Source organism: Podarcis vaucheri (genome assembly GCF_965113315.1).
Source record: "Podarcis vaucheri genome assembly, chromosome: 6".
Lineage (NCBI taxonomy): Eukaryota > Metazoa > Chordata > Lepidosauria > Squamata > Lacertidae > Podarcis > Podarcis vaucheri.
The window spans coordinates 25637417-25660901 of record NC_138764.1 but is presented as its reverse complement, the minus strand read 5'-3'; the positions used below and the strand labels follow the sequence as shown (position 1 = coordinate 25660901).

The 23485-nt window shown below is 40.6% G+C and overlaps 1 protein-coding gene and 1 long non-coding RNA gene across 12 annotated transcripts in view; one reads left to right on the top strand and one right to left on the bottom strand.

Annotated features, from left to right (window-relative positions):
• The window catches only part of LOC309533909, a 126650-nt gene that overhangs the window by 30295 nt on the left and 72870 nt on the right, over nucleotides 1-23485 (top strand). The window lies entirely within an intron of this gene.
• Nucleotides 18778-23485, bottom strand: part of NR5A2 (nuclear receptor subfamily 5 group A member 2) — a 114146-nt gene continuing 109438 nt past the window's right edge. For all 4 annotated transcript variants that reach the window (XM_082225512.1, XM_082225515.1, XM_082225514.1 and 1 more), the window contains exon 7: nucleotides 18778-20441. In XM_082225512.1, coding sequence (XP_082081638.1) covers nucleotides 20194-20441 — 248 coding nt within the window. In that variant the 3' untranslated portion in view covers nucleotides 18778-20193. The remainder of the gene's footprint in view (nucleotides 20442-23485) is intronic.

The following is a 23485-nucleotide window of genomic DNA, read 5'->3' as shown; positions in this document are numbered from 1 at the left end:
TTGTATACTGCTCCGATCTCCTTAGGGGGAAGAATGGAATCTAAATTATTTTTGATATCCAGCTAACTTGTGAATGTCAATATGAGGTACAGGAAAGAGCCTGAAATGAGCATCTTTATCAATGTAGCTTTTTCATTTGATTTACAGACACGAGAGAACCAAGTGCCAGGTGAAACTATGCTTGAGAATACAATAATACAAATGGTTTCAAAGAGTAGTGTAGAATCTTATGTCAAGGGTACTCGGTGATGTCCTCACTTCTTAAAGTTGGATTAAACATTTTGCAGTTATTATTCTTGTTCCAAATAATGTTTTGGGCCAACATTAAATATTTATTAAATCTCCCCCCTTTCATGAACAAACACTTTATTTTTAAATGTTAAAAAAGACACACCAAAATTTAAGTTGAAAAGAAAAAAATACAAAACTTATCTTGATCTTTCTAGGTGTTGCTATGTATTTGAGTAATATGTTGTCAAACCAACAGCATTCCTAAGATGCATTAAACTAATATTTCATAAGAATGCCTCAACCCTGATGATGTATTAATGTAATACATCGTTAAGGCGCCATTGCTCTTATGACATATAGCTCAAAATATTCCTATACTATTGAAGCACTACCTAGGGCATCTAGATTTGCTCGACCTGGGAAGGAAGAAAATGTTTCTAATGGCTAAGGTGTAGAGTAGATCTGGAGGAAGCAATGGCATTGCAGAGTTTGTGAAATAAAAATAAAGACTGAAGTTGTAAAATTCCTAAATGCCAAAATAGGAGCCGGAAGATTTGATCCTGGCCACTCTTTTTTGATATTGCACAGAAGCACACACTTTTTTGTGTAATGTGCAAAGGGAAAACTACACATTAGCATGGAATTTACGCATCTTACACAGATTTCAGTATTGGTGCCTGTAAGTTTTATCCCAGATGTCAAACAGCAGCTTTGTGGAGCGTTGGGGGAAATTGTACATGGGAAAGGATTAAATAATAAACACACCCCAATCTGATTTGTCCACTGCTGTAGGCTACTGCTATTATTATTAAGAACTGAGAGATCCTAATCATAAATCTACATCACACATCACACGTGGTTGTGCTCTCACATTGTGTGGAAAATGAGCAACACCCTCTTCTCATGGTACGACAAGTGGTATAAACACACAGCAGTGCCATTAGGCATGGACTTGGGTCCGGCTGCCCAGCTCTCAGGGAGGCCTAAATGAGGCACCCTGGTTGTCCATGCCCCCTCGGCACTGGGCTGAACCTGGGATAGCCACATGGAGCAATCTCTCAGCAAAATGGTGGCGCTGTTACTGAGATCCCAGTAATAGCTGTTTAGGTGGCTGGCTGACATTTTGGAAATGCAGCCTAGAGGACGTGAGTTGGAAACCTGGCGGGTGAAACCAGCTCCAGTGTAGAGTGTGGTTGCCAAGTGAGTAGCCAGGAAGGAAGAAACCATGGCAAGAGGGGAGGTTGGAGCACTGCAAAGGTACCAGCAGACCCAGTCTGGTGCTCCTACCATGTGTCCACCGTGCCAATCTCACCACCACCTTGTACTCCCCAGTTGTCCTCCAGTTTCTGAAAAGGTCCCCCCCCCCCGAAGAACAGGATTTTCATTATTTGTTTTATTCTTAGGGTACTTTAGAATTTCTTTAGAATTTGCTGGGTGTAGAGGTTTGACTTCATCACTGGCAGGTGGTCAAGGGTGGCTTCTTGTTGTTGTTGTTTTCCTTTCCAGTGAACTTTGCAGCTTTCCTTGACTGCTTATTCTTGTTGATCAGAAATATCCCCATGGGAGGAATGATCTCATGATGTCTTTTCTTGGGCTTAAACTTTTCTTGGGCTTTAAGTGTGGTCACCCAGGGAGGATGCGGATTGCAGATTGCTGCTGAGATGATTTGTAAAATGAAAGAAAGAACACTCACTCTCAACCACTGCTCAACCACCTTCAAAATAAGGTCAATGTGACCCCCTAAAAACAAAACAAAACAAAACAAAAACCCCAGGAGAATTTCACCTCCCTTTGATCATTTTCTCTGCATTTGAAAATTAACAAAGGAGACCCCCCCTCCAATTCATTGCATGAATGACAATGCAGGTTTGGATGACCCTTGGGGTCCTTTCCATCTTTACAATTCTATGTTTGACAGAGAAAAGCAGACAGAAATGTGGGAGAAACTTTTAGCATACTGCTAGGTTGCACATTTAATGAGTGCTGGTAACAGACATAGAGCAGATGAGTTGCATTGGTATTTTGGCCATACCCCCCATGTCTGCCTCTCAAGCAACAACAGCTCAGACTCCAGTTGTTCACCTGCGACATCTCTACTCTTGCAAGATTTATGAGGATTAAACAGGGAATACATGGCACTCTTCAATTTTTCAGAAATTTTTCATTGTATACACAATTAAGCTTCTAAACGAGAGTTATACATTAACGTCTATAGTAGCCTGTTAGTTATAGCCAAGATACCTCCCTCTGGAATATTGAGAGATAAAGTGCTTCTGTGTGTGTTGTTGTTGGTGGTGGGTGGAAACTTACTTGACTTTTTAGGTGGTGGAAACATGGTAGGCAGACCTACCTTGGAATGTGTGGTGTTAGTTCTGTGAAAAGTGTTTGGCTGCAATATAGCTCTTTTTGTTCATAGCCTGGGGGACTGGTACAATTTCCTACTCTCTCTCTCTTTTAAATGACATGAAAAAGATTGCAGTTAAGAAGCGAAGGAAGAAAGATGTGTCTTTGCTTTTCGGTTTCCTAGTCCCTGCCTGCCCTCGACAATACACCTTGGCAGATAACAGAGTACGTAGTTCAAAAAAGTTCCCTCTACCAATATTGTGTGTGTGTGTGTGTGTGTGTGTGTGTGTGTGTGTGTGTTGAGCCTTGTTTGGCTTTGACAGCAACTCAAGTAGGGTGGCAGTGTTACAAGTAGCTGTGATAGGTCACAGGCAGCTTTGACAGCTTGGCACATTCAGTGACGAGAAGCAGTTCTCCAACCTAACAGATGCTGCTCTGCTATTCCCTTTGATCACTACATGGCTGCTTAAGAGGTATTGCCGCTGCAAGTGTGTCGTTTTCGTTACGGCGGCGAACTACTTCTGATATCAAGTGAAATCCGCTGGGACTGAAACGGCGGTCTGCATTACATGGGAACGAGATGTCTCCTAAGGGTATATGCGCTAGACATAATAAAAAAAAATCCCCCTTTACCCAATGATCCAGTTTCTTTTGGGATGTTTATGTTAAAAAAGGGAGATTAGCAAAAGACACCCTATTTGGGAAAAAGTGAAGGTTTTGTTTTTTGTTTTTAAAAGAATTCTAACCCAAAATTGCTGCTTTCATTACCCCCCATCGGTGGGGTGTGGAATGGCTCGGTAAAAATTTGTGGAATTTATATTAAAGAAGATGCAAGTGATTCACATAAGAATGGCTTCTGGTTGTTTTAGAACATGACATTCCATGTATTGGGGGCTTTCTCTTCACAGTAGTTGCCATCTACCTCTTGAGTTATACTAGAGATAGAAAGCAGGTAATGAATAGTATAATAACCAAGGGAGAAAACTAAGCCTTCCTTCAAAAGAGACGCTTTAGGCCTTCCCAAAGTCCTGGATTTTGATTTGAACAGCAGAGCCCCATCCCATATTGAGCGTTGCTTGGGAAGAATATGCAGTTTCAAAGGTGGCTTTCAGTGGGGCCTAAGACCTGCCCAAAGCCATGACTGGTTCCAGAAGGCGACAAGTGCCATGGTGTTGCCACCACCTGTGGAATCTGGACAGAACCTTCAAACAAAGGTTGTTTGTTTGTGACTAAAGGGCAGCACTGGAATTGAGAATGGAGCAGGTCTCCTTTGGGTACTGGAAGATTTTCATTATTTTTTAAGTGATATGGCATTCAGATAACAAAAATAGTTTGGCTTGCTTGCATGCGTCATATGGCAGAGGGCTGTTGGGTGCATTTTCACTTGGTGCGCCATATGCGCCTGCAGTTTAGGGGCCCACTGGTGGGTGCTCCCCAAAACTGCAACATCTCTAGAGGAATTTTTGACTTTCCCTTTTTATTTTTTTTAATGTTTTTAATTTTTTTAAATAATAATATAATACAATATAATATAATATAATATAATATAATATAATATAATATAATATAATATAATATAATATAATATAATATAATATAATATAATATAATATAATATAATATAATATAATATAATATAATATAATATAATATAATATGATATCTTTATTGTCATATTATTGTCATATTTTAGGTCTATTTATTTCTTTTAAGTAATTTCTAATTTTTTATATTACAATATTTATTCAAATAGTCCTTAAATTTCCTCCAGTCCTCTTGAAACTCCTCTTCTCCCTGGTCACGGATTCTTCCAGTCAGGTCAGCTAGCTCCGAAAAGTCCATCATCTTCACCTGCCAATCTTCCACTGTTGGTAGTTCTTGTGTTTTCCAATTTTTAGCTAGTAATATTCGGGCGGCCGTTGTGGCATACAAAAATAATTTAACAACTTTCTTGGGTTATTCGGAACCTGTTATTCCAAGAAGAAAGGCCTCTGGTTTCTTAATAAATGTATATTTCAACATTTTTTTCAGTTCATTATAAATCATCTCCCAGATGTCTTTCACCTTGGGACAAGTCCACCACATATGGAAAAAGTACCTTCTTTTTCTTTACATTTCCAACAAAGGTTATCACCATTGTGATAATTCTTTGCTAGTTTTACAGGGGTCAAGTACCATCTATACATCATCTTCATAATATTTTCCTTTAACATCGTACATGCAGTGAACTTAACCCCTTTCCTCCATAGCCTCTCCCAATTCTCCATCATTATGTTATGTCCCACATTTCTTGCCCAATCAATCATAACTGATTTAACTTGTTCATTCTTTGTATGCCACTCCAACAACAAATTATACATTTTAGACATATTCTTATCATTAGTATCTAACAACTCCGTTTCCAGTTTGTTTTTTTCTGTTGCAAAACCATTCCTCTGACTTTCCCTTTTTAAACAGCAGAGCCCATGCCATCTCATAAACTGCTTTTTGAAAGTCTGGACTTTCAAAAGTGGTTGCTGTGTGGTAACAGGAGCTGCTATTCAAGGAAACCAAGCCAAAAGTCCACTTGGATGCCTGGGATGAGACGAGTTGCATAATCCCAGCATGTACTGAAAATGTAAGTGACTGAAGTAAGGCATTCTTACTCCTGAAGTATTAATAGGTAAAGGTAAATGGACCCCTGACCATTAGGTCCAGTCGTGGCTGACTCTGGGGTTGTGGCACTCATCTCGCTTTATTGGCCGAGGGAGCCGGCGTACAGCTTCCAGGTCATGTGGCCAGCATGACGAAGCCGCTTCTTGCGAACCAGAGCAGCACACAGAAATGCCGTTTACCTTCCCACCAGAGTGGTACCTATTTATCTACTTGCACTTTGATGTGCTTTTGAACTACTAGGTGGGCAGGAGCTGGGACTGAGCAAGGGAGCTCACCCCGTCGTGGGGATTTGAACCGCGGACCTTCTGATCGGCAAGTCCTAGGCTCTGTGATTTAACCCACAGTGCCACCCGCGTCCCAAAGTATTAATATGTAAACACTATTTGTGCTGCATGTGTAAATTGGTCTTAAATTGGTCTTAAGACTGCTCAGTTCTAACTCCTAAGGCAGAGCTTTCCAAACAGTATGTTGCGAGATGTTAGTGTGTCAGCTGCAGTGTTAGCTGTTTCATGTGAACGCTCCCCGTGCTCCTCCCGGGGCTGGAAAGCGATTAGTTTAACCTCCGGTTTGCTTGTAAAACTGAATTACTGTGTTACGAAATGATGCATGTTTAAAAAGTGTGTCACCAACGTGAAAAGTTTGGAAAGCTCTGCCCTAAGGCTTTTCTTCCATCGACTTGATTCGGTATGAGAATTATTTCCTGGCTTAAACCTACAGATGGGACTGTCTCTGAAAACAGCCCATCTCCTTGGCAGAGTAAAGGAAAGTGCTAGCCTTCCAGCCAGATGCTGTCATCTGGACCCGTGACCTTATCTTTACTGTTAGCCAGATTACTCTTCAACCTGATCACTTCCAACCGTTGCTTTTCCTGTTTTGACATTCTCTGGCATTTTCTTTATTTAAGGCCTGCACAAGTTCCTACCTTGCATTTTTCATTCTATTTGTGGACCGTAAGAGCACATGATGGTGGTTACTTCCATGGCAGCCTTGACACCTTTCATTTATTGTTATTATTATCATTAAATAAAATTTAATACAGTCTCCACAAAAATAATAAACATAGCATTGAGTTTATAGTAGATAGCAAATTTCTACCACCAGTTTCACAAACATCTGTAGAGAGCCTACAATGAACTTCAGTCTTTTAAGATTCTGTAAAATGACACCCTGACACCTTTCATGAAGTTGATCTGACATCCCAAAAAGAAAGGAAAAACGATAACGAAAGAGAAGGGAAGAAGAGCAAATTTTGAGAGACTGAAATAAAGGTGAGATTATATTAAAATGTTTGGAATTGGAAGGGAAAGTGAGTGAGCAACAAACGTCTCAAGTATTTTAGAATGCGCCGAAATGCAATGCACTGATGTAGAAACATAAAATTGAAACTCTCTTAAATTTGGTAACATTCTTTGTGAAAGCTTCTTTGTGGTCTGACACACTACAATGTAGGAAAAGGCTTTAAACTTCCAATTCGTCCAGTTTATGATTCTTTAATTTTGCACATCAAATAAATATTGGATAAGATTCAGAATTCGGCAAAACATTTAAGTTTTGTCACCCAGATTTTGTCAAAATTTAAATTCTGAATATGACCATAACGTGAATGTTGTTATTATTTATTTCTAAACAGCTTTTAACCCAAAATTCACAGGGCAATGTACAAAATATAAAACCATACAAAAATAAAAATATAAAAACACATACACTCATACCTCATGTTGCCTCTGCTTCAGGTTACGTGTTTTCGTTTTGCATCCCGCGGCAACCCGAAAATACTGGAACGGGTTACTTCCGGGTTTCGCTGCTTGCGCATGCGCAGAAGCGTTAAATTGTGGTGTGTGTGCAGATGCAGTACTTCAGCTTGTGTCAGTTCCGTGTTACAGATGGGCCTCCGGAACGGATTCCATCCGTAACACAAGGTTCCACTGTATGTATAAATATACGCTTAAAACATGCAATAAATAAATATGCAGCAGAGGTTAATAACTTCAAAGCAATAAAGCTTTATTGGCTGAATTCATGCCAGAGGCCTGAGTAAACAAATAAGTGTTTAATAAGAGTTGGAAAAACAAAAATGAGGCTGGCTGTACCTCCAGTGAGAGGAACTTGAATTCTCTGGATTTCTTTGATTTTTGCAGGCATCACATGTAAGTCTCATATTGTCAGAAATAAAATACTATTGCATGTCGTATTTCAAATACTAAATAGCAAATGCAATCAGATGCTAATACCTCTGCATGTCTTGTCTTAAGGACTGTCAGAATACTAATTTTGACATGTCAACTGTCAAGCATTATCAAATGGTAAATACCACTGTATGTCAGCTACCAAGTACAGACATCATTTGCCATATTGCGGACATCAGACATCAATATGGAAACAAATGAAATTGGGTGCTAAATAGTCAAAATAAATATTTGTTAATGTTGCAAGATAAATATTTCAAAGAGAATGTTCAAGGAGGTTTTTTTGCAGCAAAATTGTTTCAGTTCTATTTCATTCATATTGTCTAACTTACATTTTAGTTTAAAGTTAGGGGTTGTATCCAGTGCTAGTCTACTCTGAGTAGACACATTGAAGTTACTAGACATAACTAACTTTGGCTCATTAATTTCAGTGGGTTTATTCTAAGTAGTACTAGCACTGAATATAAATGTGAAATATTTAAGCATTTCATGTTGTGTCCTTCTGCAGAACTCCCATTAATTCCAGTTCAGCTAGTCTGCAAATAATAACTAAAGTAAAGGTAAAGGTAAAGGTACCCCTGCCCGAACGGGCCAGTCTTGACAGACTCTGGGGTTTGTGCGCCCATCTCACATCTATTGGCCGGGGGCCAGCGCTGTCCGAAGACACTTCCGGGTCACGTGGCCAGCGTGACAACGCTGCTCTGGCGAGCCAGAGCCGCACACGGAACGCCGTTTACCTTCCCGCTGGTAAGCGGTACCTATTTATCTACTTGCCCCCGGGGGTGCTTTCGAACTGCTAGGTGGGCAGGCGCTGGGACCGAGCAGCGGGAGCGCACCCCGCCGCGGGGATTCGAACCGCCGACCTTTCGATCGGCAAGCCCTAGGCGCTGAGGCTTTAGCCCACAGCGCCACCCGCGTCCCTTGCAAATAATAACTAAATTAATACTAATTTATCACTACTATGATTTATTTCATTTATGAATCACTTCCCAGCAGGCATCCCAAAGTGATTTACAATATAATAAAATACGAATTCCTGAACTGGTGGGTTTTGTTTGTTTATGTGTTATGCATTCTGTTCATTGTACGATCACCTACTGAGATAAAGGTAAAAGGTAAAGGACCCCTGGATGGTTAAGTCCAGTCAAAGGTGACTATGAGGTGCGGCGCTCATCTCACTTTCAGGCCGAGGCAGCCGGCGTTTGTCCTCAGACAGCTTTCTGGGTCATCTGAGGTAGCTGGTCAGACAAGGGAATTGCAGGCGGGCACTATGAGAAAGACAGCAGAATTGTTTCTGCTTGGAAGTCTCTCAGCGTGCTTCAGTTTTGAGCAGGTTATGACTGAAAGGAGCTACGAAACTTCAGAAAGAAGACTGTCCTATGATAGTCTTTCAAACAGAACTCTGGGTAGCCAAAGGTGTGCCTGCCATATGTTGTTGGACTGCAAGCAGGTAATGGGAACCAAGGCAAGAAGTGGGCAGTTTCAGTAGCTGTTTTAGGGATGTTCACCTAAGACCCCCTGCAGCCATGGGCCAGCACTGCATGAAAAAATCCCTTCAATATCAGTGAAGCCATTCACAAGATTCAGAAGAGGATCGTTCATTTCTATGTTTTGCTAGATCAAGGCCTCCTTGAACTTGGATATGGTGACATTCTGTTTATAGAGACTTTAGGCTGAGACTTCCAAATTGTTTCCATACTTCGAAACAGATGAACTCTATGACTGCAGCCCATTACAGCCAACATCAGCTTGCAGCGAAACTATTTTGATGAGGGGCGGAGATTGTGCTGCAAAAAACCCAAAAAAGCTTGGTTGCATTTTAAGTGTGATACTTCAAGAGAACAATTCTACCTTCTAATATATTGGAGAACAATTTCTTCTGGACATATAGGATAGAGTAGAACATTGTATGTCAGATATAAGTTAATAGCAGTACCACTTAATAGAGGAAATCTCTGAAATACATAATCATTTTTTCCAGGCCTAGTTCAATAACTTCAAAGTAATTATAATAATACAACACACTTTATAACTTGTATTTCTTCTAGATTCAAAATGAATCAGGATAAATATCAACAAAGCCTTATAAATGTTGTGGTTTTACTGTATTATTATTTTCTCTCTGCTCCCTCCCGGCTTTCCATTTCAGCCTGAAATGAAGTAGCTGGGCAACACCATAGAACAGTTCAAACCCGGTATTTACATGACACACTGATGTCAGTCATTCTCTTAGCTGACCTATGTGATCCTCCAGATCAGGTCGCTTAACCTTATGGGCATGTTTATTAGTTCAAGAGAGCTTGTGTACGTAGGTAAAGGGTCACCAGACTTTTTTGCTCCCAGGAGCCCATTTGCAAACAGAAGAGGTTGTAGTGGGCACCTCAAACCAAGCACAAACCACATCCTAGTCAATTGGGTACAAAAGCATTCTTCTTCCCAGCCTGTCTTCCTCAGGGGTGAAGGGACTGTCGACACATGCCCTCACGGGGGCTCATGTGTGCCCATTGAATTTAGTGGAAGGTGAAGCATCATACCTGTATTCTTGTAGTTTAGGTCTAACACCGTTGCTCCTTTCCTTGCTTGCTTAATTTCAGCTAGTTACTTGATTTGAAAGTTGGCAAAAGAAACTATAACTAGTGTGGATGGAATGGCAGGCTATAGTTGTGTTCAGACATTTACCTGGGAGCAGGGGGGTACATATGATTAACATAAAAGTCTGAATATAGTTTTCAAGCAGATCTGTTTTAAAGAGCTTGGAATCTTTCCTGTGAGTGGGAATCCTATCTTATCTGGATTTTAGAGTTTCTAAGCGTGTTCAGTTAAGCACATTTTAAAAAATCTCTTCAGACTTTTGCACCAACACAGGGGTGAAGAACCTCAGTCCTGGGACGGAGCACATCTATCTCTTATCTGGACATCTCCCCAGATCATACCCCTTAGCATCCCTGCTTTACCCCTGACTGGAATGTCTCTTTGAATTCTGATCATGCTTCTTGTTTGCCTGGAAGGGAGCGTAAATAGGGCTTTATGCATGCAAAGGTAAAATTTACCTACTGTACAAAGGTAAAATTTACATGGGTTGCTTTGTCCACTTCTGTCTCTGGCACCATCTGCCACTGCCATGTGGCCCTCAGAAGGTGTCTAGAAGGAAAAGTGGCCCTTGGGCTAAATGCACTCCTGCACTAATGGGATGATCTGAAGCACAGTTCAGGACGTAATTTAAGAAATAAGTAGTAGTAGAAGAAGAGTTTGGATTTGATATCCCACCTTTCACTCCCTTTAAGGAGTCTCAAAGCGGCTAACATTCTCCTTTCCCTTCCTACCCCACAACAAACACTCTGTGAGGTGAGTGGGGCTGAGAGACTTCACAGAAGTGTGACTGGCCCAAGGTCACCCAGCAGCTGCAGGTGGAGGAGCGGAGACGCGAACCCGGTTCCCCAGATTACAAGACTACCGCTCTTAACCACTACACCACACTGGCTCTCTAAGTAATCAAACTGGCACATGGGCAAAGAGTAGGGAGAGCAAGAGGGAAATGCATAAGCTGGAGGCTCACTCCTAGCAAACCATAGATAGGTGTTACATGTGAAGCAGGCCACCATGTGCTTGGTGCTACCACCAGAATTAAAGTCAAAGAGGAAGAGTCTTCATCAAGGAGCACCATGTGGGGCTCCTGGATAAACAAGAGTTTTGTCCTGATCCAGAAAATTGTGAGCACTACTGTCTCTAACCCCTAAGATGAGGTGGAATCTGAGCAGATAAATTCAAGCTGACAATTGATGCTGTGAACCCTCCGTTCTAAGAAGGCATCTCATTTTATCTCTGGTTGTAATGTGAATATGTGTGCCTTGCCCTGAGCCTTGTGCATAGCATAGTCTCTGCAGCTAAATAAGTAAAAGAAATCCACTGCTCATTATTTCTGTGTACAGCTGGAAGTTAAATCAGATGCTAATCAGAGTAAACTTCTCCTGGTACTACATTGCTAGTGTATTGCACTCACTTTGCTATTCTCTATTCTATCTTTTAATTATACCCTGGAAAAAAGAGAATTGGGGGTATGGGTTTTGCTGATGATTGTGATTTGATATATAACATACTCAAACTTCACTTGAGTCTTTGACACAAATTTGACTCCCAGCTATCCAAAGCAATGTTAGAGTTTGCTATATTATTATATCTGACAATGTGGATTGATACCATCCTGGGAACATATGTTTCTGAAACTACAGTTAGTACATGATTGACATGCTATACAGGAAGTTTCTCTTTCTGCCTTGGATTTGACTGAGTTTATTGTACTCCCATGGTCCATTGCATGCTGAATTTGATGCAGGCTGTAGTAGGAACAACAACTTCCTTGGAAGTGGCTTCAGGAACAAAATTAATGGTGTGGGATTTGCAAGGAGGGAGGGTGGGGAATGAGGGCAATGAATTAATCAGCCACAATTTTCTCCCATACCTTGAATACATTGTTTATAACATCCTTTGCTAACCTAATGCCCTCCTGATGTTTTGACTTACAACTCCCATCAACCTCATTCAGCAAATGACTCAAGCTCATGGAAGTTGTAGTACAAAACATAAGGAGATAACCAGGTAGGTGAAAGCTGGTTGATAATGTATTGTGTTGTGCAGTATTCCAGTTGTGGAATGGATTCTGTGTAGCTTGTCGCTTAAGTTACTTATTTCTGTGTCTATGGAAGTGCATTGTTTAACGATCACACTAGGCGGAGTTGGTCTGAGATTTGAGGCGGGAAAGGGCCCCATGAGGGGGCCTTTCCTAAAACAGTAGGTCATCAGTTTACCTGAGGGTAGCAGAGGCAAACAATTGCTTTTAATTCCCCACAAATATCCCAGAGGACCCGATCATTCTATGAAATAAAAATGGCTGTCTGCAGTTGCTAGGCAACCCTGCCACCCTAGGTCGGGTAGGTATCAGCTGGAAGAGTGTGTGCCAGCCAGGTGATAGCTCTAGGCCAGGGGTGCCAACTTGAATAAAATAAAATATTGGGGGCCCCAAGTAAGCCCTGCTTACATGATGTGGTGCATGCACGCCATCTGAGTGGCAATTCCCATCAACTTGGGGGCGGGGAATCCCTCAGATATTTTATTGGGTGGGGGGCTGAAGGGACCTTGGCCCCTAGGAGTTGGCTCCTATGCTCTAGGCCTGATAAAGAGGAATCACTAAAATAAAATAATCTTTATTAAATAACTAGTAATAACATCATACTGCCTATGCCTGCTGAGGGCCAGCTCCCTTAAGCTTTAGGCCTGGCTTCCTCAACTTTTAAATTGAAATGTCATAAATCTTATCAGAATGAATGGGCAGACTAGAATGTACAACTGTGTAGCGGAAGGGGATGCTGTTTTTGAATGATTCCACACAAACTCCCTGCAAGTAGAGCACTAGCATAGCAGAGGGAGATGATCTAGCTCAGCTACTGCAGGTAGGGAGGACCAAAAGAAGACATCTGCTGCCCAAGTTCTTCCCACAGTTTGTGGCTACAAATTTTGATGTTGAACATGGGCTAGATTCAGGCTTCTGTTTCCACTCTTACTTTAGGGTAGTGTCTCCCCGCTTCACCCCCTCACATACACTTGCATTGAAGTGGTACAGTATCTTTGTCCCAGAAAGCCCAGAGAGGGGAGACTGATCTTCCTTCAGCAGTATCTGACCTCCCACGTCAGCAATGCTGCCTCTGTTTTTGAAGTGGTGATCAGGAGCCAAAATACCATGTTTTCTAGTAGCAGCAACATCTGTCTTCTTGGCAGGCTCTCCTGGCAATTGTTTGGAGAACTCAGGAATTGCCCCTGGCTCTATCAGGTATATTTACATTGATGAGAGGTTATGCTGAACTCTTGTGTTTGCTGCCTGCCTCTTCTATTGTCTTGCCATTTCTTTCCTCTGCCCCCCGTCTCCCCCCACCACCAAGTAAAAACAGTTGGTAGGAACGAGAACCAAATATGTGAGTTGATTGTTTTCATTAGTTACCCTCTGAGAATGCTTATCTATAGCAAGTCCCATTGACTCCCATTTAACTTTGTATAGGATTGCAGCCTAACAGTGCAATCCTATGTATGTTTACTGAAAATTAAGCCCGACTTAGAAGTGGATATAGTATTCCAGCCTTAGTATTTCATTAAGCATAATTGGAGAGGTAGCAATAAATGAAAACCAAGCTACACAGTCATTATCCCCAAATGACTATCTGTGTGATTTCAGTCTGCTTGTGTGGGAATGAGTGTTTGAATAATATCTCACATTAAAACAAAATATTTCACAGGGAGAAGGTTCTAGTATATAGCCTTGTCATTTACATTCTACTTTTTTACATTCAGGAACAGGGATACCACATGTATAATAGATAATGATCATGTATTTTACTTTTAAGCCACAGGTGCAAGGCAGATGCCAAATTTTGAAAGTGCAAACCAGAGACATTCAGAGTCTCCACTTGCTGCCCCACTGCTTAGCCCAAAGTCACAACTACACCATATGTTTAAAGCCTTCTCATACCACTTTACAGTCATGGCTTGCTAAGGGTGCCTAGAATTGTTAGGAGAGCTCCTCACAGAACCTCAATTTTCAGCGCCCTTAACAAATGGTAGTTCCCAGGATTATTGGTGGGAGACCGTGGCTGTTGTATAAGAGTGCTAGAACTCAATGGTGTGGCTGTGACCATAAGCAAGAAAAAAACAAGGTTAATAGTTTGACGCTCAAATTTATTTGGATCCTATTTCCAAAAATATACTGAATGCATAAAACAACGATGAGTTCTTAATGCCACATTTTAAAAGATAAAAAGAGTAAATTTAAAATAGGTAGCTTGGCTGCATGTGATGATGTGCGAGGTGAGAGCTTTAAGACCGTGCACTGTACTCACAAGGCTTCAAGTAAGCCAAGTTTTGTTGCCCAGGACTGCAAAACAAAACAGTTTATTAAGTCAGGTGGCATTCAGCTTGTAGGTGAAAACTGTGAGAGAGAATCATTGTAGGCAGGCTGCTTTTGATGCCACAGGAATGTAAAAAGAGCCCTGCAGGATCAGGCTGTGGCCCATCCATTCCAGTACCCTGTTCTCGCAGAGGCCAGCCAGGTGCTCGTACAAAGACTATAAACAGGATCTGGAGTGCTGCTCTACCTGCTGTTGACAGCGACTGGTGTTCAGAAGCATGCTGCCTTTGACAGTGGAGGTGGAACAGAGTCATCAGGGTTAGCAGCCATTGATAGCCCTATTCTGCATTGATTTGTCTAATCTCCTTTGAACGGCATCCAAATTGGTGGCCATCGCTGCCTTCTGTGGGAATGAATAACGTAAGTTTTAACTATGCACCGCGTGAAAAAGTACTTTGTCTTTTTCCAGAATCCTCCATTATTCAACTCCATTGGATGTCCACAAGTTCTAGAGAAAACTTTCCTTATTCTTTCTTTACAAAACCATATAGTACATAATTTTCTACACTTTCCTGCGGACCAGGTCTGAAATATTATTTTGTGTAAATTCTAATCCTTCTTAATGAGTTAGATCACTGTCCCATTTAGCCTTGTATTGTCTTCTCTGATTAGCTACAATTCTCCACGGTCTTGGGCAGAGGTATTTTCGAGACCTGATAGTAACATTTTAGCTGGTGATGTCAGGAGACTGCACGACAGATCTTTCTGCATCAATATTGTTCTCCACCTCTGCTATGGGATGTCTCTCCCTCTCTCCCTCTCTTTTTCTTTTACAATGAAGTTGTCATAGAAACAATTTTAAAATGATCAGAATGGCCATATCAATATTTATTGAAATACTGGAAATAAAAATCCATCGGTGTTGAGAAAATTCCTGGCAAGAATTGACATGAGACAACATGAACTTCACAGATACAGTAAGAGAACTTTAACAAGTAACTAACTGCACATTCTAAAAGGGTTGCATGGATTCAAATGCCAGGCAGCTGCAGAACATATTTGTAATACAAATATTCAGACACTTACAGATTGTCTGGTTACAAACACTGAACAACTATAAGAAACCAGCCAAAGCCAAAACCTTTGAATTTTAGTCTGCTTTTACTAATATGTAATCAAGAAAGCAATTGTAAGTAAATGTATTGTTACAAATTGGTTAACAATTAACATTAGTTTTGCAAGCTTGGGCTATCAGAGGGCTTCTCGGAACCACAGATATTGACTAATATGTTCTCTATTTTATTTGAAACTGTTTCCATTAATCATTCTTTGCCTTTAACATCCTTACATTAATGATATGGTTGTGTCTATTAGATAATTGTGCTTTGTTAGTGGTTTTATTCTGCTTTCATAATTTCAGTAAAATATGCCATGGTTTTCAACAAAAAAGTTAAGGGCTTACAAAATACTGGTGTGTGACAGTGTACAAATCCTCACCATCCATATCTATATGCGAACTGAACACTCTCCTAGTTACCTTTTAAATGCCACTGTTGATAACTTCATTTATTTTCTTCTTTTTAAAAGCAATGTTCCCATTTGTATAGAGAAGGTAGGGTGAAAGCTCCTTAAGACAGAATTGATGGTGCATGATACAGATACCTAAGAGCTGCACATGCTAGACTTGGCTAAGTCTGCTATCCCCACCCATCTTTACTGCACAAACAAATGATAGAATCCAGGGCAAGTTCTTCAGGCAGACATCCTCCAGGAGACTTGGGTACCAACAAAAAGTGCTCTTCCCAACCATCATTCTCAGCACAGCTACCAATGCTCCTTCACCAGCTGCTAGGTGAACACCATAATTAGTATTCTTATGATGATGGAAGTGGAGTAGTTCTGCCATTTGGAAGGATGAGACATTATATGTAATTTGTCAACTATTTGGATTTTATTGGCTGGGATCCAAATAACTATTTTAGATGCACCCAAGGACTTAAGCATTTCTAGTGAGATTTTTTTATTTCCCACCCCCTCATTAAACAGTAGACCACAAAAATCTCATATAATCATAGAAGGGACCATAGAGTTGGAAGGGACCAAAAGGGTCATCTAGTCGTTTCCCCCTGCAATGCAGCAATCTTTTGCCCAACATGCGGCTTGAACCCACAGCCCTGAGACTGAGTCTCATGCTCTACCGACTGAGCTACCAAGTGTCTCCTTAGTTTTGATGGAGACGCTCCAAGTGGCATGGCAAGCTGTTGTTTGATGCCCACTAGTCCAAAGTTCCTCAGTAAAATGGTTCTGTTGATCCCAAATATTTATTTTTACCACAATAAAGTCAGCCTGAGGCTGACTTTCAGTGAGGGTGTTTGAGGGTGGACAGTCATGGGACAGCAGAAGTATTGGTAGCAGGGCAGACAAGGGAATACCACTTTGTATGAGCAAGGATTTTTCGTACTTCATTCTTCCCCACACTTCCCTCATGGCTCTGATCCACAAGGTAAAAGATTATTAGACCAGATCCATAGGGTGATAAAACTCTCTGTTCTGTACTAATACAAAAGAAATAAACGTTGTCTTTGGTATACAGTGTCCACTGCTTAGAAAAGAATTTTCAGGTAAGAATGCACCTCACTAGGCTCACGTGAAATAAAGGAAGGTGCGAATCACTAAATTTAAAATAGATTTTAAATAAACCACATTTAGAATTATAAAGATTTACAGACATTTAATCAAGCAAATGATCTTAAACTGTAAAGATCCTTGTATGTCCCTGAACTATGTTCCACTAACTTGAAGACATGCTGTAATAAACACATATATTTGGCTTCTTTATTCTGGCTATATTTTTATATAAAGATGAAACCAAGGAACAATAAATTAGCATCATAATTGTCTACAATGAAAACTGTGATATACAATATAAATAAACTATTTAAAAGCCAGCAATCCTCATGAAAAAAACAAAGCTAAGGGAGTAGAAGTTTTAATACAGTTTCTACAAATGATTGTGCAGCCAATAATCTAAAAATTAAAAAATTAAAGTATAAATGAGATTCCCTTATTGATTTTAGTGTCTCACGACATACAGTAATTAAGTACTGGTAAACTAATTACCAATCAGAAAGCAACATTAAGGAAATCACTGCTTTGCAACATCATCACAGTTCCCCCCACCCCAGGACCTAACAAATGTAAACAACCATCATCTTCCCCCCCCCTTCAAATATGTAAAGTATTAATACTTTCCCCCCAAACATACGTTGATCTGCATCTGTATAGTTACCATTTAGAATTCTGAAATAAGGCAAAGCTTTCTTAACAGTGGCACTGCATTTTATAATACTGATATCTTCATTTTGGATAGAGAGTTATTTGTCCTTCTCCAATATTTGTTCTGCAGCAGACTTTGGTCTACATGGACCTGGCAGTATCACTCTTCTGTCCTCACATATTTTTGTTTGAATAATTGGTTTAAAATGTATTTTCTGAATCCATAGACTGTACTAAAAACTACCAGTAATACTAACCAACCAGCTTATACATTTTGAATATTTTTAAATCTTGCATAGGTAAAATCATTTATTTATTTTTTTTAAAAAAGGTCTTTTATTACCTACAACGTGACCCAGAATTTCGTTAAAGCCGAAGTACTTGGATTTCAGCTTGTAGGGATAGGGGAAGATGCAGAATTGTCTGACACAGTGGGGTGCTACACCAGTACAGGGAACTGTATGATTGTATAATGCATTGCATTCTCCCCTTGCACTGGTGCAGTCCCTGAGATGAAGTCATCTAAAGTTGGCAACTTTTCAATAACATGCATCCTGGGCCACACCAGGACTGTGAGGCCCAGAGGCAGGGCCAGGGATTAAAACAGACAGCTCAGGGCAGAGTGAATGAACAGAAATCCCTAGAATTATAGTGAGTTCAGAAACAAGTGGATAGACCCCAGATGGAATTGGTTAATCATGGCTAGAACCAGGGTAGAATTTGGCAGGTTATCAGCCTTGGGCAAACTAAGATGCCTCAGCAGGGCCTACTGGCACCAGTGCCTGGCAATCCCACTCTGGGACATAGTGTGGAATTTAAAATGGCATCCATACCTCCCTTCCAGTTACCAGGCAAGCCCATAGGCAGGGCCCACCAATATAGAAGGGCCCTTGCGGGTCTTAGGACCCCTCCAAATCCAGGGTCCTCTTTAACCAGGAATTGGCCATGTCTGACTTTTGTTGACTTTTCGGATCCTGATACAGTGGTACCTCAGGTTAAGTACTTAATTTGTTCCGGAGGTCTGTAGTTAACCTGAAACTGTTCTTAACCTGAAGCACCACTTTAGCTAATGGGGCCTCCTGCTGCCGCCGTGCCGCCGGAGCACGATTTCTGTTCTCATCCTGAAGCAAAGTTCTTAACCTGAAGCAAAGTTCTTAACCTGAAGCAAAGTTCTTAACCTGAAGCACTTTTCTGGCTTAGCGGAGTCTGTAACCTGAAGCGTATGTAACCTGAGGTACCACTGTACAGGCTTTCTGTCAGGCCAGAGCTGTGGCCGACCGGCAATTCTAGAAAAGATCTGCACAACCTGAGACCCACCAATCATGTAATATGGTACTTGACAAACCTCCTGTTCTTTCTGTCTGGCAGCAAAAACAAAAACCAACAACTCAGGGTGTTCGTTGAGCCCTTGAGAGGTTGTAATAGATGCCCAGCTGTCTGTGTTTAGCTTTGTGATGCAGCCCTGCTGTTACGACAGCATAGATGCTCGTGGGGCGTGGCAGCCACAGGTTGGCGAGCAACTTGTGCATCTCATCACTGTGTCCAAAACTCGGTGGCACAGTCTGAAGCCACTGAAATTAATTGCTTTATTAAATCCAAGTAATTCATTTTATCTAGGTTGCAGATTAAGTGCAGCAGATCAAGAGATGCTGCTGACTGAAACCTTGAAGAAAGAAATACTGTTTTTCTTTTCGATGACAGCCAAGAGGCTGAGTAGTATCCGCAAGCTTATTATTTGGCACTAAAAGCTTTGAGAAGCCATTTCAGCAAAGCTTGAGCCGCTGCACTGGAAACATGATCCTACAGCGGTTGCTTTGGAGCAGCTTAATTCTGACGCTTGTAGCCGTTCCTCCTCCCATTGGTGGAAGAGGGATACTGCCTGGACAATCAACATGAACACAATGACAAAAACAAACTTTGGAAACATATTAAGAATGTCACACTAGTTTATGAACATTTTTTTTTAAATATTAGCTGTTTGCAGGCCTGAGTTACAGACAGTCCCCCAAAGCCCCCACCCTAGGCTGTTTTGGTGGTGCTAGTGTGTGTGTGTGGCCTACTTGAGATCTTTTTTAGATTGGTGCTACACATCCTTTCTGGAGGAGAGATAAGAATGCAGATCTTGGAAGGATGCCATAGGGTGACTGCAGTTTTGTGTCCATCAGAGGTGTTTTCAGTCCTGCTAACAAGAAGGGATGTAGTTCATACAGATCCCTTTGCTCTGTTAGCTGAATAACACAGATAAAACTTGTTCCTAAATTTCTCAATAGTGGCAACTGGCAAAAGTTTTAACTTACAAAAATTGTTCCTTCCTTCCTTTTTTGTTTGTTTGTCATTGGCAACGGTATCCATATCCATTTGTAATCTCCTTTCATTCTAGTGATAAAGTCCTATACATGTTCCTTTGGGGAGACTGTGTAGGGTTTGATTCACAGTTTGCAATACAAATACCCTGATACATCACTTATTTACTATTAAGTATTTGATTATTACACCATTGGGGGGGACAAAGTTCCTTTAAACCAAGTTCTTTTTAATTAGTGTCGTTTGGAGTAGTTCAGAGTATTTTGCTTTTTCTCCTCAAAAGCAGAGGCTTTAAAAGGATATAATTTATGCTCTCTTTGCATGCAGCATTTCAATGAGGAGGTTATTACATGGCACATCCCCGTTCAGGTGTTTATAGTAGAGGTATTCTTCAGCCTGCATACTGATTGCCCGGATTTCCGGGAGTCGCAGGAGAAGCTGCCCGAATTTTTCTGTCTGCTGTGGATAGTTGCACATTGTGTAGTCCAGCAAAGCAGTATTCACTTGTTCTTGAACACCTTCCACCAGCTGGAAGTTCTCTAGGGTTTTGACATCTGAATAAAAAGTAAAAAAAAGAGAGAGACAGAATCACATTATATATGTATTTAAAATAAAAAGACACATTTTAACTCCGGTTTATTTAAAATGGTGTTTCACTGTATTTTGCTCATGACAAAAGGATGCTTTACATGCTGTTGAATATTCAGGTTAAATCCCTCTGCCACGTTTCCTGGGAAAATGATCACAGCACAGCTTTAGTGGAGCTTCTTGTTGAAATTCTGCATATACCTCAGATCAATTAGACACCAATGGATTTTGAGCAAGGTCAGCTGTCCCCCCCCCCATCTTATGGAGGCAAAGGCTGAAGACTCCTAACATAGAGGACTGTAATATATTGCCAGCAAATGAGTCCCCAGAGGAAGGCGTAGCTTTAACCCGACATATTACACAATTCATATAATTCTGTATTAATTTTTCTGACCCAAGGTGAAGTCTCTGTCCAGGATATGATGCAGTTAATTCTAATAAAATATGACAGGGATCTTGTTTCTTTTTGACATTTCCTAAATTATTCTGAAAGCCTTTGACTTGTCTACCCTTATGCTAATGAACCATCTGGTACACTCCAGTGACTGCCAAAATAACCTGCTTGACCTGAATCCCTCAAAAATACATTTTTCAATTACTAAATTCTTTCCTTCTCTCTCCCCCCCCCTCTCTTTCCCTTTCCCCCTGAATTGAAACCATTGTCCTTTAGACAGATTGACGAGTACATCACATGGTGGCTGGATGTCTATATATTAGTTTTTTCTAGCTGTCAGATGATTTTGACTTTTTCTGGAGGTCAAATAGTTTGCAAATATTTCCACACATCCTGTACTTACTCATCTGCTTCAGTATCGTCACCACTGAATCCTGGAGCAAACCTGATTGCTGGAATGCCTTCTCTCACATCAACATACTGCTCTAGAAGCCTGCTTTTTAGGCTTGGGTGATGTGGCTCATGTAACTCTCTAAAAGGCAAGTCTCTAAATGACTGAGGGGGGAAATGCTTCTCTAATGAGGGTTATTCCAGGCTGGGCGCAGCATAAAACCTCTGCTCTTATGTATAGATGGGTCCTCTCTCACACTTTCAATGCACATTTAACCATCACACGCTGTCCCCACTCCACCAGCCCCCACTTTTTAGCACAACTCTCTCTTAAAGAATTAAATAAAAATCTTTGGCTATGAAGCCATGGGGGTGCGGGAAGATGAGAGATCATGCTCAGGTGTTTAAGCAGGTTTAAAATCATACGATAGCCTCCCATCACTACATATGCATGAACCAGCCAAATGAAAGTGTTTTCATTACGTTGCATTAAATTGCATTGCTAAATGGTACAGCTCAAATGATGGGTCTTCTAACCTGGCAAAGACTTCTAACTGTACTGCTGACAACCAATCGCTGGTACTTGTGACAGGAGGTATGTAACTGACAACAACAAACTTTGCCCTGCAGTCCCAACTTTTGTGTGTGAACCGCATCTTTTTCCAACATAGCGTAAATACTTGAAATATTCTGCTGCCTCCTCAGTTTGTATTTATAGGTAAGGCCATTTCTCATTCATTTTTCATTGCATAGAGCATTTTGTATACAAAAGTAAATTACTCTGAATGGCTAGTCCTTACATCTCTGTTTCTGCACAGAGTTCCTTGATAGCAGTGAAAAGATGGCATAGATCTTAGAATAGAGTACAGTCTGCTCTGAAGGTGTTTGATCCAGAGGTAGTCTTCATTCATAAAGTATTGAATGTGTTTGAGGTCATATTACCAGACTTGAGGCAAATCCCATTAGCTCTATAGGTATTGATAATAAATGATGAAGAAAAACAAAACGGGGGTTGTGGGTGTGAGAGGAAAGAATCGCAGTATATTATTACGACAATTTACATGTGCAATGATGAGTCAGTTAGTGAAGTCCGATGCTCTTATTTCGTATTGAAATGTGTTCATAGTTTTGTCATGGGAATTTATGGCTTTTTAATAAAATGTCTCATAGCAGTCTGATTTATTTTTAAAAATGAAACAAGCAAGGTGGTGAAAGACAAGTTTCTGGCAAGACTAACACTGAAGGGAAAGTATTAAATAAATTATGCCTCTCAGAGAACTTCTGGTGTCTCTTGCAAAGACTTTAAGATTAGTGCAAAAAATCATAATAAGGTTTGTCTTTTTAGATTGTGCCTTTTAAATAATGATATCCATAATAGGTTATGCATGAAAATGCATACTAAGTGATCATTTTGCTCTCCTTTACATTGTAGTGGGAGATGGAGGGAAGAACCCCCCCTTTGTTACTGATGTTTTAAAATAAGTTTTAGTCGCACCGATGGTGGTGGAGGCATTTGATTTATTTATAGAAAATTATTTACCTTCTGGAAAAAAAGACTGTGAAAAACTAATGGCAAATGTTGGGGAGATACAAATGCAATGCCAGCAGAACTGTATTGATGTCTGCGATGTCATGAAATCAAATCTATAACTTTAACAAGACAATCTTTGGAGCTTAAAGCACTTCTGCTTTTTGTAGTATTCAGGTGGCTTATACATCTGAATACTCAACAGTGAGTCCCTGTGCTTAAGCATAATATTAAGAAATCAGCACTTCCAAGTTCTAAAAGTCTTGTACAATTAAAAATGGTGGAAATGGCATCCTTCTTCCCACTCACCCTTTCAGCTCTAACTACAAGGAAAAACATTTTTTGTGTTGCATCAGTAAGTACCAATCTCTTATCTCTTCCACTTTATTCACTCAGGGACTAATTACCAACTTTTTATGTGAAACCGTCTTACTGTGTGCTCACAGTGGGGCGCATCTCTTTCCCAATCCTTATTGGAGAGTAAACCCTGAGGTCTTGTGGAATATATTACTTTTTTTTACAAGCACTTGCAGTAGCATTTCTGTCAAAACACTGAATTTTGTCTCCTCTATAGTTTACTTCTGAAGATAAAGACTATTTTTTAAATAGAGGTGCCAGTATTAGTTCTGTAGTCACTCTAAAGGTCTGTCAGCATTCCCAATTTTCAATGGTTTGTCCCTCCCCCACAAAGCAGAGAT